The sequence below is a fragment of the Culicoides brevitarsis genome, chromosome 2 (genome assembly GCF_036172545.1).
Source record: "Culicoides brevitarsis isolate CSIRO-B50_1 chromosome 2, AGI_CSIRO_Cbre_v1, whole genome shotgun sequence".
NCBI classification, from domain to species: Eukaryota; Metazoa; Arthropoda; class Insecta; order Diptera; family Ceratopogonidae; genus Culicoides; species Culicoides brevitarsis.
In genome coordinates, this window is record NC_087086.1 from 19,857,847 (window position 1) to 19,873,544 (window position 15,698).

Genomic DNA, 15,698 nt, shown 5'->3' on the forward strand with positions numbered 1-15,698 from the left:
GGAATCACAGTGATTTCTCTTATTTTTTGAGTGTGTAGGCATTTTTAATTAAATATTAGTTGATTATCGCAATACTAATGAGTTAATTTTTTTTTCTTTTTGACAGTTTTATAACAGGTTACTTATTAAAAATGCCACACAATAAAACTAATTAAAACACCTCAAAAGCCATTGTTTGTGTTTTAGAAAAGCCCTCAAGAGTCGCAAAATTTTACATAAATGTTGAAAGCTAGAATAAAACTTGATATAATTATTACTATTGATTATTTCACGTTTAAAAACATAAAAATGAGCAAAAAATTTAAAACCAATTGCAAAAATTAAAGCAAAAATGACACATTTTTTTCTTATTTCAAGCTTAACTCATACTTTTTTAAGTCAAAACTCAAAATGATCTTCCACATTTTAGTATGAAATTTTTTCAGCTTTTAAACGGTGCATCTTACTTTGACATCAAAATAACATTTCAGGAAATTTTGAGTGGAAGATTGGGGTAATTCTTTAAATTTGTATGAAAAATTTCCCAATTTCGCGAAAAATAAAAAATGATCGTTCCCAGGTCTTGAAACTGATCGCATTAAAATTTAGTTTCAAATAAATTGTAATTTTAATAATTAAACGAGGCTAAATATTGGTTATACATTTTGGTATATCATAAAAAGTATACCAATATACCATGATATACCATGATATACCAGAATATACCGAAATATACCACAATATTTTATTTTTTTATTTCATTTTCTGAAATTATTTTTTTTTTCGTTTTTTGTAAGGCTTTGCTATGTTTTTTTTCATAAAAAAATCCTCTTAAAGGATCAATCTGCGGTCATGGAAAAAGTGCGGGACCTCGTTCCCGGGAAATTTACAAAAATCATAAAAAAAATTTGAATTTTTAAGAGAAAAAAATTGGGAAATATTTGTGAAGAATCGTCGCATTTTTTGGAGAAAATCCACGCGAAATGGATCGAGATCTGTTGGGATTGGCGTGTTGTGGGGGGATTCTGTATCGGGGATGTTGTCGGCGATCGATAATGATGATGATGATGATGAAGCGATGAAAATGGTATTCCTCTCATAAATCAATTTCCTTATGTAAATTCAAATGTTGTAAAACAATATTTTGTGGACAATGAAAAAAGCTCTTACATACAACTTTTACTCCTAAAACCAATGAAAATAGGTGTACCTCCCTTTGTTTTTCAAGTCTTTGGATTTAATAATAATTTTAGTTATATGGACGTTAAAAACCGTCATAATTATGGTATAGATCTCCTGAAACTTAAAGGAATAAATGTTTTATCTTTCTCAAGTGATGGAGATGGAATTTACCTCAAATTAGGATTATTAAAAAGTAATATTGGAAAAAAAAATGTACATACCAGAATTTTTGAAAATTATTTTCGATGCTGAAATAAATTGCGAAATTCCGTATTTTAAGGACTTTGATCACACAATAATACCAACCAGAAAAAATTCTAGCACAATATCGCTATTTAAATTTATTTTAAATTGGAAAATACCTTTTGTCAAAAAAAGTTTCTTTGTACAGAATCAATTGATTACCTACCAAGTCTGTAAAAAAACAATAATAACAAAGTATGCACTGAGAAACTTTTCATATAAAAAACACTGAATAAATTCATCACGGTAGGCCATGCCAAGGTCCTATACTATATTTTTTTATAAGCTAAAATCTAAGAGAAAAAAATTATTCACCTTGCTTAAGAATTACTTACCTAAAAATTCCTTCAGATAGAAATCGAATAAAAAATCATTATTTTCATAAAAATCTTACATTTTATTTTATAAGTTGGTCCTTTTTAAGTATAAAATACATTAAGTCTAAAACTTTTCCTTAAAATCCTACTAAAAGTACATAAAGTCGTTGGTATTTAGCTTGTTTTTCCATATTTTTGCAATAAAAATACGTTCGATCGCTTAAAATATCTAATAAAATTTAGATTTTCCTTATAAACTATTGACTCGGTTAGTGTGTGGCATAAAATTCCTCTTAAAAATAGTCGATTTTTTTTACAAAGGTTTCGTAGATAATTACAGTTGAAGACCTCTTTCCACATTAATTCTCAAATAATTTTTGGTTATCTAACATTTAGCGGGAATTTCATCAGTTTTTATGTATAAAAATATGACTTTACATGTAAAATTGATATTTTTTTCCGATGAAATTCCGTTTTCTTCACTTTTGATGTCTAAACACTCCAGTTGTTTGACTCAAAGTTACTTCCCTTGAATTTTGAATTTCTCACACTTTTTTTCTCTTAAAAATCAATCTTAATTCGCTAATTTTCGGCATTTGTCATTTTTGGGCCCTGCAGCCGCATTTTCCGCTTATTTACAGATTTTTTGGATCACGCGCAAATGACAAATGCCGATTTTTAGATCGTCTTCGAACAAAAACTACAGAAATTATGTACATTTTCCCCTAAAAAATAATTAATTCTACGTTGTTTCTTTTTACATTAGACGGCTACGATTTTGCTGGGATCGACTTTGACGCGTAAGAAGACGGTATCTTCCTTCACGAAGCTTCGTTGGGCCAAAAGTTGGTGTGACACGAATCGTGGAAAGCCGAAACCGAGGGCGTCGGGCTCGTTGCTGGGTCGTTGGAAGTTGTCCCAATTCGGGTCGGGGATGAATGATTCGGCGACGCCTCCTTGTCCACCTTGGGCTCCTTGCTCGAAGAGTGTGAAGGTGACAGAGTGCGCAAAAGGCCATTTTAGCAAGGCATCATAGTCGCCAGGCAGGACTTTGATGTAAACCGAGACATGGGTGCCTTCGCCGGGACCATTTCCATTGAGGAACATCGAGGCTTGCAATTTGTATCCGTACTGACTCGTGTAAAAGGGAGGCGAGACAAGTTCAAGGCCATCCTTTGACTTGGCTTCTTGCATTTTGGCGGCCCAATCGCTAATCTTCCACAAAAGGGTGCCGGTGTAGTTGGTGCTCAACTTGGCGACGGCTTGTTTGAGCGACTGGATTTGTTGGTTTTGGCGCGACGAAAGAGCCACCATGAGTGACAAGTGTGACGACGAATTGGCTTCGAGATGGGTATCCAATAAATGACGAGGACCCTTGAAACGGCATCCAGCTTCCTTGAAAGTGCATGGAACAGCCAAGGCTTTGCATTCTTCACGGAGATGCGCTTCCAAGTCGGCACGCGCAAAGGGTCCCGCTTCGCAACGTTGCGGACAGGGCACTGGACTACGAGGACACGTGGTTCCGTGGATGGAAAGTGTGTCGGCGGAGAATTCACGTGAGCAATGGGGACAACGACGCATCCGTTTGACGCAATCTTTGGCACGATGGATTGACATGCGACCACGCAACACGCGAATTCCGCATTTGCTTTCGCAGTAAATTGGCTCTTGGGTGCACAAACCGGCGTGTTCCTACAAAAAAGGTAAAAATTTAGTTTTTTTGTTTTTATTTAAAATTTTTTAAGAAAAACTCACCTCTAAACCTTGTCCAGTGAATTCAACGTTACAAAATTCGCATGTGGCACGTCTCTGTGTGCATGTAAAGGCCAAATGATCATTCATCATTACTCGGGGGATTTGAGCGCCACATTTATTGGGACATTGTACGGCATCGTGCTTGCAAGTATTCAAATGAGCCTGCGAGAAACAGAGATAAAATTAATAAATAAAGCTCAAAATGGAATAGATTGGAATGAACTCCCACTCGACAACCTTGCCACTAATTGCATTTTTTGCAAGTTTAAAAAAAAAACAATAATAGGAGAGAATGCAGGTTGTTGTGGGCAGCAGAACGCATGACTCACCTTTAATTTTCGCAGTTCATCAGACCATTTGCATCCCTCTTTGTGGTGGATACAAAACACTAACGAACCCATGATGGCTTTTTCTGACTCGGGATCTGGATAAATCTGTAAGTAAATAAAAAATGTAAAAAAATTAGAATTTATTCTAAAAAAATTGTTCAAATATTTACTCAACAGCAAAAAAACGAGAGAAAAAGTAAATTCTTAACCGATCCACACTCAACGGAAGTTAAACACAGTTTGAACATTGTCTGCACATTACACGACTTCTTAAATGATTTTTAAGTACTGCTAGACGGATAAATGTCTTGTCAAGTTTTACTACAACACTTGCATTCATAAAGCCGATAACTTCCATACACAAAAAAAAGTGATTACATATCGATAAATTTTGAACGAATATCATGTAAATGCATATGCAAACATGATTTGCTTATCAATTCGCTTTTTTAAAGACGTAAAAGGAAGAATAAACAGACAAAAAGAATTATTTGTTGCAGTTTTTTGTTCATAAAAAGATAGAATTTGTCAAAAATTTTAATTCATGTTTGGAAAAAAATTAAGATAAGGCAAAAAAATTATTTTATTTAATAATTTAATTAAATAATTATTTTTATTCAAAATTCATTAAATTAAATTAAATTTAAAACATTTTTAATTAAATTAATTTATTTATTTTAAATTTAATTTAATTTTAATTAATTTTATTTTTCTAATTTAATTTATTTTCATAATTAATTTTATTTTATATTAAAAATAATTTTTTATAAAATAAAATAAATTATAAAAAAATTATAAAAATTTAGACACTTAACTTTTATTAAAAATCTGTTACTTTTTCAGTAAATTCCTTCATAAAATGCGTCACAAAAAACCAAACAAATAAAATCAAACAACAAATTTTATGAAAAGTCAACACAAAATCAACAACAATCAACTCACTCATAAATTTATTGACTCACATTTAATATTTTTTGCTCTGATAACACGCAACAATTTTTTTCGGGGACAATTTTTTTCATAACGCAACAAAATTTCAGTTATTTTATACAAATTTATGTCATGATTCAACAACATATTGCACTTTTTTCATATACATAATTGAATAACATTCTAACTAAACGAAACGTGAAATATGGTACGAACAAAAAATTTATTGCATGCACAAACATTAAAAAAGTTTTTTTTTCTCAAGTAGGTAATATGTTAACGAGTGTAAATAAATATTTTTCTCAAGCACTCAAATTAAACTCATAAAAATTAAACCAATTTGAGCAATTTTCTAGGGAAAGAGTTTGTTTTGTTGGCTCAAGTGATTATCAGATGTTCAAAAAAAAAAAAATTGGTAAAAATCATGAATTATTGAGAAATTTCAACAATAGTTCGCCTTGAATGGAGTTTAGAAATTAATAAAAAAAAAAATAAAAATTGCCTAATTACAATGTAGCATCTGTATGATTAGCGAAATATAAAAGGAAATATGGCTCGTTATGAATATGGAGAAGAAATCATTTGTATTATAATGGACAAGGGCGCTACTGTATTTTATTTAAATTTTTGAAATCATCTTTTTTGCTCATTTTTTTCAAAGTGTTTTGTTATGTTTTTGTCGGGTTAAGTGGGTTTAACAATGGCTTGTAATGTTGAAGACGCGATGAACAACAATAAAAGTTTACATTTTTTTACAAAACAGAAAAAAATAAAAGGGTTCAAGTACTCTTTAATTGTAGCAAAGTGAACCTAGAGTAGATTCCGCAATTATTTGATATGTTTGTGCTGCGGCGCGTTATGTTTCGTTCCATGGGAAACTGGTGCTTTATTTGTTATTATTATTAGTGTAATAATAAATGAGCGAAAAAAATTTGTAATAATAAAGAACCGCATCGTTTCGTCGACGACGACGACGTCGAAGGAATGCATGGGAAGACGCACCAAAAAGCAAAGAGAGAAGAAAAAACCATATATTAAAATATTACACATCATTGCTAATAGTATATATAACAGAACAACAAATGTTTGCCTGCCTGCTTGCTCTCCTTCTGTGCGTTTCACATCCACACGAAACTCGTTCTGACTGACGACTTTTCGTGAATGGAGTCTGGAAATTATCTGAGGCATTAAAAAAAGTCCGTTACAGCTGAAAACACTTTCGAATCTTACGGATTTTGAGTGAAATTCCAGAAAAACGGTGCACTTATGGCATTAAAATAACAAAAGTGATCTATTTTTGGTCGTGAGGCAGATGCAGTAAGTAAAAATGTTTCAAATTTCATCACTGAATTTTAGTTAAAAAAAAAATATTTAAAAATTTATTAAATAAAATTAATTTTTTTGAATATGAATATTAATAAATTATTTTTTTTTATAAATATTGTTTTTTTAATATTTAATAATTTTTTTATTCAATTAAATTTTTTTAAAATAAATAAATTTTTATTTTCTCAATTAAAAAAATATATTAAAGTTTTAAAATAATTATAAAATTTTTAATAATTATTCAATAACTTGATATATGATTTATTAATTAATTAATTAAATTATTTTATATTTTTTAAAAATTAATTAATTAATTTTTTTTTAATTTTTTTAAATCCTCAGTAAAAACAAATGTTTTAAAAATAATTTTTTAAAGAAAATTTTTTGTTGTTTCAGCCTAAAAAATTTTTCTTTGACGTAAACGGATATCTGTTAAACGGTTCAGAAACAGTGTTTTAATTCCCCCATCATAATAATAATTAATAAAATAAATGAAACGTTAAGTATTTGTGACATTAAAATCACTTTTACCCATAAAAAATCATTTTCCGTTAAAAAAACATTCATTCCCCTCTTTAAAAAAATCTTCATGTGAACAAGAATTCTAACAAAAAAAAAAAACACATAAAGAAACAAGTCAATGATGTAATATTAAATAAATAAATAAGAAATCGACTTTAATTCAGAAAAATCCTAGATCTCGCGCATACACCTTCTCAATGACGACGATCCGTACACCGTACCACTTTAAAAACTTTACCTGAGCTAACATGTTAAAACATGAAACTTTGTGAAATGTAACTTGTTTTGAATCCATTCAACTTCTTCGTACGAATCGTGCTGCATACACAAAAATAATACATCATCAAACCACAATAAAATTAAAGACACGACTTGCATTTTAATAATCGGGTGTGTTACTGTTCTCATATTTTTTTTTTTAAATTTATTTTCATGCATCTGAGCGATGAATATTCGAGTGGAATCCAAAATGAACCCCAAAAGGGATTTTTTTAATGTCCTCTGCTTCCGGAACTAGCGAAGGAGAGAAAAAAAAAGTTGCCCTTAAGCGAAGGCATGAACGTACTTGCTTCAGATTTTTTTAAAAAATAATAACAGAAAAAGGTATGCGCGCGTTGTTTACATGATTAGTAATATATTTTTGCACTAAGCCTACGTATGGATTAAGAAAAAAAATATTTATGCAATCATCGTGTCTGCGAACGTTAGATGGAACGAAACTCAAGGCGGTGTAAAGTGGTATTAATAGCAGGAAAATATTATTAGAGACGTTGATGTCTTTCAATAAATGAATAAATAGCGAAATGAATAATAATGTAAAGTGGAGAGATAGACACTTGCGATAGTAGGAACAACAACAAACTGCAGATTGAGACAATAGTAGGTCAATTTTAATGAGTGTTAATTGAATTTTGTGTAGAAATCTGCTAGGCCTTCGAATTAGAAGGCGTTCGATCAACGGGTTTGGATCACGTGAGTTTTTAAAATTACCAGAAAAGGTTTTAAAATTTAAGATTTCTATAGAGATCACTTCAAAAATAAATATTTTTGGTTGGAAAATTAAAAAAAAAAATATAAAAAATTTAAATAAATTATTTTAGTGCAAAATTACTAAAATTTTTAAAATAAACAATTAATATTTAATTTTTTAAATATTTTTAAATTTCTATTAATTATTGTTTTTGAATTTTATATTATTATTTTTTTGTTTTATTTTTTTGCCTAGACAAATAATTTTATTTTTTCAAAAATTTATTGATCTTCCAATTTTTTAATTTTTTTTTTGTTTTTTATTTTCAATTATTAAAAGAAATTAGATAAAAAAACAAATTTAATAAAAAATATCATAAAAAAAATCAATTAAATTAATTAAAAATTTTAATTCTAATTTTAAAAAATTTTTAAAAAGTGCTAAAAATACCATAAAATTGTTCAATTTTATCATAGTTTGATATTTTTAATATTTTAACCTGAAACTTCGGACACAATTATTGAATTTAATTGAGGGCGACCCAATATATCAACTAATAATTTAATTTAAGACAAAATTCACCTGAAAAATTGAATCTTTATCAATTTTTCAGATCTCTTAACTCAATTACTTCCTTCGATCTCCCTTTTTTCTCTCTCCATTCAGAATTCTTCGTAAATCGAAAAGCAAAACATTTTCACGACGAAAACAAAACAAAAAATTAATAAATAAATCGGGCATATAAAAAAGGATCGTTCGTTGCTTGACGATGGGAATATTTATGATGATGATAAAATTACCGGACCACACACGAAGACTTTTGCTTAGCATAATATCAGACACAACAAACATATATTTGTATCAATTATTACCGATCTTTGTCTTGCCACAGTCTTTTGTTATATTTTTTTGTAGCGAAAAAAAAATTTTTTTTTTTTTTGAAGATGAAAGGAAAGATAAATCGCTTGATATTTCGATTTCATTGGAAATCTGAAGTAACTTAATTTTTTTTATCGGTTTTATTGAAATTTGTCTCGATCTTTGACACTTTTTTTTCGCGGATGTCTAGCTTAATAATTAAAAGTTTGTCCAAACCGTGCCATGACGTGATTTTTACCGTTTTATTGCTCTATTATTGTCGTGTGAACCACATTCTTGCGGCTTAATTGTTTGTTAATGACGGATCATTTAGCGCAAGAAAAAAGTAAAAGAGAGCCTATTGTCGTAAAATGAAATTTTTTCTTATCTTAATTGTAGATTGCGAGGAATTTGACGAATTTTTAATTATTTTCACATTTCTTGCAGCTCCCAGCACCCTATCAAAAATTTCCAGCTCATTAAAAATTTATGAAAATTTATAAATCCCCAAATTAATTGCTGAACCGTGTCTTCCCGCAGACCAGATTCATGATTATTTAAAAAAAAAACGAACATGTCTCGTCTTTAAAGCAATGAACATCTGTTTTTTGTTCACGACGATCAACGATAAAATAAAAATTTGACTAAATTCTACTCATAACTTAAAAAAAAAGACATGAAAAGGGCACAAAAAAACTATTAAAGTAGAAAAATAATTTTAAACTTTTTTTCGGGTTAAAAAAGGAAGCAATTAAAATTCTCGCTCTCTGTTTTAAATTTTTTTAATAAAATTAATTTTCGGCCGAGACACGATGATAAGCGCTTCTGCCTGAACCGAAGCAGTGGGAATGCATTTTTCGAGAGCAATTACAGACACATGCTTCTCAAAAAATATTATGAGGGCACCCAGGCATGACATTCATCGAAAAACCGACGATGACGACTTTTTTTCTCGTTTTGTTATTTAAAAGCGAAGTCTGGCCTAGTAAAGTAAAAATTGTCGCCTGTCGAGAGACGACATGATTAATCGGCAAAATAATTTACATATTTGTCTCAGCGTTAACCACATCGCGATCAAAAAATATAAATTTTATAATGAAAGTGGTTTAAAATTACAACAACTACCGATCATTGTTTGCGTTTGCACGTAGGATGGTGATGATGATCGGTAGTCGCAATGTTGATGAAAGTATCTAGACTCGTGATTATTTTCACTTATTTTGATCGTAATAATTATAAGATGGTGTTTTATTTAAATTTATCCATGAAGAAAAGTAAAAATTAAAAGAGAAAAGACACGTCTTTGATGCTCTAATAAATTTTTCGTGCCATGATGATGGCGATGGGCACACTAGAAATACAAGAAATTATCACGATTGAAACTTTTCAGATGTTCAAGTGTTGCAATTAGTTGATAAACGTGACGTCCGACGTGACTTTTCTCCCATGTCCACCTGTTGTGAATTTTTCCAGCAACGTTCCCAAGAACATCTGTCTGTTTTTATGAAAAATTGCAATCATTCCCCTAATGCTAATCAATGTTGCAGTCAAGCGAATCAATTTCCCTCTCAAATAAATATCAAATCAGGAAGTGGTGACATTTGTCACAATTCCCATTAATTTTCTACTTTGCAAAAAAGGATTTTATTCATCCAGCTAATAAACGGTTAATTTTGTTGTATTTTGTTTTCATTAATAGAGATCAATAAACAGAGGAGGGAAGCTCTTTTTGAAGAAAAGTGCCATCTCATCCCTTGTGTTTATGAAAATAAACGCGGATGACTAACGCAAAATGCATTAAAATGATCTTTTATTATAACATATGGCACTTATTGCATCACACAACATGCTGCGGCACGGTTTAATGTTTTGAAGTAGAACAAAACCGTAATAAAAAGCGTTCATAAATTTTATTTAGTGTGTTGTTAGACGAAGAGTTAGAGTGTATTTATGGTATTATTATTGGATTGGGATATGAATATGAAATTAATTTTGTGTTTTATGTGGTAAAAGTTCAATAAAGAGATCTTTATTAGCGGAAAAACGGGATTTTAAAAGTAGTTTTTAAAAATTTTAAGAAAAAACTATTTTTTCATTGGATTTTTAGTCAAAAAATTTATTTTTTGCATAATTTCTTAAAAAAAAAATTAAAAATTACATCCAAAGTTTAAGTTTTTATAATTTTAAAATATTTATTGATTATTTTTTTATTATTATTTTTTGTAATTTTAGAGATTTTTGAAATTATTAATAATTAAATAATAAAATTTTAAAATAATTCAAGAAAAAAATTATTTGAATCATTTTTATTAGAACATATTTTTGAGAACATTTTATTCAATTGTCAAAAAATATAAAATTTGTTATTATAAAAATTAAAATATTTTCAGCAAAACATTTATTTTTTTTGTAAATTTTTACAAAAAAAAAATTACAAAAATTTAAAAAAAAAATGAATTTGTATCAATTTTAGGATTTTTTAAAGTAAATTTTAATTAACTTTTGTTAAAAGTATAAAAAAATATTTTTTTTTTATTTTTAGAATTTTAAGATTTTGAGCATATTATTAAATTTTTTGGTAAACTTTTACTAAAAAATTAAAGAAAAAATTAATTTGAACCAATTTTTAAACTTTTCTGAGTAAATTATTTAAAAATTTAATTGAAAAAGTAAAAAAAAATAATATTTTTTATCAAACGAATCTTCGTGTAGGTCCCTTCACGTGTCTCTATTTACGTTCCGAATTCCAAAAATAATCGCTGTCACATAAACTACCAAGAACAACAAAGTATCGTCCACGAGCAATCATCATCGCAGAACAAAAATATTTACATTAACATGCCATTTGACTGACTGTGGGAGAGATATCACGCCGCATATCTACCGTTTTACTTTTTTTTGCTTTTCAACAACAATAATCGTTCCGTTCACATAAACCATAAACGACATCTTTGCGGCTGCTCACTTAAGAAAGAAAGTTAATTGTTGACGATAATAATTATTTGTTGTATTAATCAACGCGTTTAAAAGTGGAGCTCCGCAGTTATTTATATGGGATGATAATTAAAAGAAGAATTTTGTGTCACTATTTACTGAACGACGAAAAGTTCTGTCGTTCATTCAACTCGAACGGATTCTCAAAGTTGGTACAATAAAAAAAAAGTTGGTTATTTATATTCACACATGCATGCAAGTATGACACGCATATGGAACGATACGGGATTCACAAGAAATTTCGTGATATTTTTATTATTATTAACTTTTTGTTCACACATTTTTTTTTTTAATTTTTTTAAAGTTTGGAGTGAAACTTACAATTTGGCTGATTTCCGTAATTGGTACATTTGGTGGTGGCGATGGGGACGAAGAGCTGCCCTTATCTTTGCGGGGCATTAGTGGGGGCGGTGTAATTGGGTGAACGTTATCCTTTGAATTGCGGTTTGGTGAGATACGAGCCGGAAAGCTCAGGGTTTTTGTCCACTGTGATAAGCTGCGGACCATTTTTGTATTTTTTTGTGTGTTTAAATTTATTTCAAATTTATTTTTAATTTAAAATATTTTTTTTTCGTTTTTTAGATTTAATTCATTTGAATTTTCACTTGTTTATTTTTTTTCTCGATTTTTTGTCGTAACACTTGATCTTTTAATAATAAATTTTCAATTTTATTTTTTCTTAGTAATTTTTTTTTTATATTTTTTTTCAGAAGCACAAAAAAATTCTAATATTTTTCGACTTTTTTGTTCAACGGCTAGATCATGACTGACTAAACCAACAACACACTCGTTTGGAACACTCGAAATGCACCAAAATCGGATAAATACAAACACATAGAGAAACACATGAAAAGTGAGCAGCTGCGTTTTATTCCGTACGAGTCGATTCGAAGCAGGGGAAATCAATTCAACATATGTTTGTCTCGTTCGTTCTTCAGCAGCATGGCGCGAAACGACAAAGAAGGCGCATTTGTTTTGAATTTGTGTGCAAAACACAAACCGAACGGCCTTTGGAGAGTGGGAGAAGGCCGATCGCGTACAGGGCATGAAAGAATCAAACGATACATTTGGAAAAGAACTGGTAAATAAAGCAAAAAAAGAAGAGAAGAGAAACAGCTGTTCCGTAAACTTTATTACTTCGAAAACGTTGTTCGATATGTTCAATTCATTAAAATACGTCTACGACACACAGACGCGTCGAGTTGTACGAAGAAAAAACTGCAGCTTGCATTTTTGCCTTATATACCTCATTATTCGTGCCTTTTTGTCGTAGGCAGTTTTATTTAAATTTTGTAGTGTTGGTTCGGGTTTTAGCTGAGTATTAGTTACCTGCGACTCGATTTTACCTGACATAATTATATTATTATATTGCGAAATGTTTGTTATTTTTGCGTTGTTTTGTGTCGTGGCTCTATCTCTATGGCTCTCAAAGTGGTGTGTGTTGTTGTTGTTTTTGTTGAGTGAAGTGCAAGTCAGATAGACGAAACACAAACAAAATAATTTTTTTATATAAAAAATAAAACGATCGATGTTGGGTCATTGAAAAGGTTAAGATCGATTGACATTCTTAGCGTTTTTTTTTTTTTTTGTTGAATTTCTGACGTAACGTAGCGATTGAATTGAATTGTGGCCCAGACGAGTTTAATGAGGTGCAATTTATTTGCATTGATGTCGCATTTTTCATGTGAAATGATTTTTAGAGGGTTGATTAATTGACAAAGAATTTTTGGCAAATGAAAAATCAAATATATTTTTTATATGAAAAATTAACAAAAATTGATTTTTAGTCAAAGAAATACCTAAATTTGCTACAAAGTGAAAAAATACTCAAAAACTTATTCTTTAAGCATTTCGAGGATTTTTTTCTAAATTTTGATTTAAAAAATATTTCAATATGTAAATTAAAACTTAAAAAGTCGATAAATCAATAAGCATTTTAAAACAATTTTGTTAAACGCGAAAATATTTTTTTTAATTAACAAAAATTGCATCAAACTTCAAAAAAAAAATTACTGTTCAACAATTTTTTTATTTAAAAATTAAAAAAAAAAATAAGTTCTTATAAAAAAACTTTTATAGGTAAAAAAATAAAAATTTGGTTATATGCCACCAAATTTAATAAAATGATAAACAAAAATCCAGAATTCCACTCATGGAAAAAATTAATTAAATTAATAAAAATTTTAATTTTAAAAACTGATTAAAATTTTAGTAAAAAACTAAAAAAAAAATTGTAAAAATCGATTTTTCACATGAAAAAGTTTTGTTTAAAAATTAAAACTTTAATATTTTTTTTCAAATACTTTTATAAAAAAAATATTTTTTTAAATTTTAAAAAAAAAATGGACAAAATTCAATAAAATTTTGGAGTAAATCCGTTTAAATTCATCTTTTATGTGTTACCTTTCTTTTTGTCAACCCAATTTATGCGGATCAACGTTCCAATTTAAACTTTAAACGACGCCACGCGACCCTTTTTAATCCCCTTTCAATGCAGTTTGATTGATCTCCGGAACCAATTTTTTTCGCAACTGAAATTTTCACTTTTTTCACCTTGAAACGAGAAATGTTTGAATTTTTGTGAAAGTAAGTTCAAAATTCCATCGGTTTGATGGCCAAAAGCCTCATTCACAAAAAAATGTTAATCATCAAAAAAATTGAACAACGCAGACAAATATTTAAAAACAAGAATTTTTTGGTAAATATAAAAAAGGACGACCATCGATCGACAGATGTTTTGCTTTAATAACAAACATTTTTACCATCAATACAATATTTTTCATACTTCAATTTCAGATAAATTTTGTACGAAGCAAAAAAGGTATTTTTATACGACAAACTGGATATTTTTCTTTCATACCTCTCTCGCTCTGTCTGTGACGAATAAATGGTTTGCCGCACCAATTTTAATGCACTCCAGATGAAATTTTTTTCTTTCTTGGATCCTAAATAATTCGGATTGTAGTGAAATTCAATACCACCTTTCAATCTCTGGATTGTTGTTGTATATAAAAGATACGATCAGAGAACAAAATAAACACATTTCTATCAAAACTGTTTTTTTTTCTCCTTTTCATTCAATTTCCTTATGTGAGGTACCTATTTATGACAAGTAATGCGCGTTCACGATTTGAACTCGACAAAAACATGTGTTTGGGATCATTATATTGACACATGTGCCATCCAGCTAGCGAGAGTAGTGGTACAATATGAAAAAAAAAATAAGATGATGGAGAAAGAGAGAATAACAAAAGAATTCTGTGAAAAGGCGCGATATTGGGTTCGAAACAGGAAATGGATTAGATATGGGCAACTGCGGAGTCTGAAAACGTAACTTTTTATTTACAGATGGCTGGCATCGGCATGTTATTAAAATAAATTTCAGTTATTAATTTCTTTTGTTATGTTCCATTAAACACCAAATAACCGTTAAAACATCCCCATTCGATGCGAGTCGTCGTTGTTGTTGTGGTAACTTGCCAACAACAAACACGAGATCATGACCCGATACGAAAAAATTCCTTCATCGATCATGATGCGCACCTCAAATAACGAAAATTTGCTCCATAACTCCATAAATAAGTGGATTCATGATCGAAATTGAAACGAAGCACACAATGTGCCAATAAATTATACTGCAACAATTTATTTAATAAAAAATAAAATCCAGTCACACTTTGGCTTTGAGAGCGAACAAGAGATGGTTTAAAGTGAATGGCGTTGTCGTCATCGGTTCATCAACGAAAATTGCAACAGTTTCGGAATATTTTGTTACTTTGCTATTATCTACAAAATTGTACTTGATCGCTTCGAGTTATGTTCGACGGCTAGTTGTTGTGAAGAGATCTTGTTTATTTTTGTGTTTGGAATAATGAACAATAATAAGACTACGAGACGCAAAGCATGAGAGATATTGTAAGACAATATTAACCCAACCTTTGTAATTTTTGGTTTAGATGTGAATGAATGGACTTCGACAGTGGTAGAGAGGGACATGAAGCGGTTGAAATTTTTGTAACTATGAAAAATAGGGAATTTAAATTTTAAATCCTCAATAAATTTTTTAAATGGTATTTACCGAATTTTTAAGAGCAAATTGTTCGAAAAAGAAGATTAAAATTCATTTTGAATTGTTTTAAATTAAAAATAATAATTTTAAATTAACTAAATTAATTTTTTATAAAATATTCTCGAAATTGCTGTCGAAATTCTTGACAAAATTTTAAAATAATTTTAAAAATTTTAATTTTTTTATAATTTAAAATTTAAAAAAAATTTTGTTTAAAAATTTTT

At 29.3% G+C, this 15,698-nt stretch overlaps 1 protein-coding gene across 1 annotated transcript; it reads right to left on the reverse strand.

Annotated features, from left to right (window-relative positions):
* Positions 1–1,822: 1,822 nt before the first annotated feature.
* LOC134831062 (TNF receptor-associated factor 4) lies at positions 1,823–12,040 on the reverse strand. The gene is made up of 4 exons (XM_063844704.1): positions 11,727–12,040; positions 3,806–3,910; positions 3,477–3,638; positions 1,823–3,413 (listed from the first exon to the last, which is right to left on the reverse strand). The coding sequence occupies exons 1-4, from the start codon at positions 11,910–11,912 to the stop codon at positions 2,484–2,486; spliced, it is 1,383 nt and encodes a 460-aa protein (XP_063700774.1). The 5' UTR covers positions 11,913–12,040; the 3' UTR covers positions 1,823–2,483.
* Between the last annotated feature and the right edge of the window lie 3,658 nt (positions 12,041–15,698).